The sequence below is a fragment of the Aplysia californica genome, unplaced genomic scaffold, assembly GCF_000002075.1.
Source record: "Aplysia californica isolate F4 #8 unplaced genomic scaffold, AplCal3.0 scaffold00024, whole genome shotgun sequence".
Taxonomy (NCBI): domain Eukaryota; kingdom Metazoa; phylum Mollusca; class Gastropoda; order Aplysiida; family Aplysiidae; genus Aplysia; species Aplysia californica.
In genome coordinates this window covers 1980508-1982488 of record NW_004797294.1, presented here as the reverse complement: position 1 = coordinate 1982488, position 1981 = coordinate 1980508, and the positions used below count along the sequence as shown (strand labels likewise).

Here is a 1981-nt window from a genome sequence, read left to right as displayed (position 1 = left end):
TGTGTGTGTGTGTGTGTGTGTGTGTGTGTGTTTTCTTTAACCTATTAATTCTACATTTTTTTCTGTCTTTGTTCTTTTCTTTTTTTCTTTTAAAATCTTCACACCAAGGCAGAAGTTCTGCCAATGAAATTCCTTATTTGAGTTGGGTCTGTGCTAAACTTACACACCAAAAAAGAAAATGCTCAATACACATTTCTGTGTTCAGTTGTCCGTTAATGGGATTCTCTGATACCTTCACTAATGTTTACCTGACTGCATCTCAATCTGTGACATAATCTCTATTCATGTCTACCTGACTGTGAATCTCATCCTGTGATACAATCTTGGTTTAGATTAACTTTGACCTGGCTTTAAATCCCATCTGCTGATATACTCCGATATTTGTCTTTTCCCACTATGTATCATATTCTCGGATGTCTTTATTTATCATATCATCATCATCATTATTGCCTTTCTCACCCTGTGTCAGGGTATAGGCAATGAACAAACACTTTCCACCTTTCCCTATCCTGGGCTAGCCTCTTGATCTTATTTCTTGTCTTCCCGCTTTTTTGTACATCGATTTCTGTAACTCCTCTTCAGATTCCATGTGGTCTTCCCCTTGATCGTTTACCCTGTGTGATTAATATTGCTGTACTTTATAATCACTGATAATCAGTCAACGTTCTCTCTGTGTTTAGGTGACTGTGAAAGAGGGAGAACTGTTGGAAAACAAGATTAACTCAATCAGAGCTATCAGAGACCGAGAGTTGAGCAAGTATGGCAAGGAGCCAGATCGCACAGAGTAAGTACATGTATCCTGATGGGTGTCATTTTCTGGGGTAGAATCTTTTCAGCTCTTCGCATCCCTCATCCCGTCGTTCAACTCTCTTCCCTCCACTATGTTTTTATACTTCCAAGTTTAATCCTTTCTCTCTCTTTCTGTCTGTCTGTCTGTCTGTCTGTCTGTCTGTCTGTCTGTCTGTCTGTCTGTCTGTCTGTCTGTCTGTCTGTCTGTCTGTGCATAATAAATGTAGTTGTTATTATTGTTTTTCTTATGTAACATTTTCCATTTTTAGCTATCGCCTGTCGCTTGTTCTTTAAAAAACATTTTTTTTTAACTGGCTGTTTGCATCCCTCTCCGTTCCCCTCCTTCCATGGTCTTTTCCATAAAAGAAATTAACACAGTTTTACACATGTATTTAAAAAAACACATAAACAGAACAAAAATCAACCTACAAATGAACAAACTAGAAACCAACCCATTAATAACTTTTTTGTTCCCACTGTAGATGGAACATGCTGCCGTCTACCGTCAACGCCTACTATCAGCCAGAGTTCAACGTGATTGTGGTTCCTGCAGGCATCCTCCAGCCCCCTTTCTTCCTGCCCGAGTTTCCAGAGTGAGTTGATTGTGTCCCTTGATTTATTTTGTGCCTGTTCACGTCTTTACTTTCTCTTCGTTTGACTTAGTATTTAGTCTTAAAAAGCTGGGCTAACTTTCCTCTTTTTAGTTAACGGATAGTTGGTTCTGTTAGTCGAGTCAGGATACCCATGAGTGCTCCCTGCCAACTGGGTTCGTTTGACTAACTTGATTCCAGCCGAATTTTCCTTCTTGGAGAAGCAACAGTTCTGTTTGTGTGTGTATGTGTGTGTGTATGTGTGTGTGTGTGTGTGTGTGTGTGTGTGTGTGTGTGTGTGTGTGTGTGTGTATGAGTGTGTTTGTGTGTGAAAAAAAGAGAGGGGTGGTGGAGGTGTCTGCAAACAAAGCCTTAAAGGGGTTGATAGCCGGGAGGCATGCATACCCAGCTTGCGAAAGAGAGAAAGAGAAAGGTAGAGAGGGGGAGAGAGGGAGAGAGAGTGATAGAGAGAGAGAGGGAAAGAGAAAGAGAGAGGGAGAGAGGGGGGAGAGAGAGAGAGAAGAGGGGGAGAGAGAAAGAGAGAGAGAGGGGAGAGAAAGACAGAGAGACTGAGAGAGAGAGGGAGAGAGAGAGAGAGAGAG

General features: G+C 41.5%; 1 protein-coding gene across 1 annotated transcript in view; it reads left to right on the top strand.

Annotated features, from left to right (window-relative positions):
* Positions 1–1981, top strand: part of LOC101863482 (endothelin-converting enzyme 2) — a gene marked incomplete at its 5' end in the record, with an annotated part of 21274 nt that overhangs the window by 10625 nt on the left and 8668 nt on the right. The window contains 2 exon segments of the mRNA XM_013088798.2: positions 681–784; positions 1272–1382. Of these exon segments, the coding sequence (XP_012944252.1) occupies positions 681–784; positions 1272–1382 (215 nt within the window).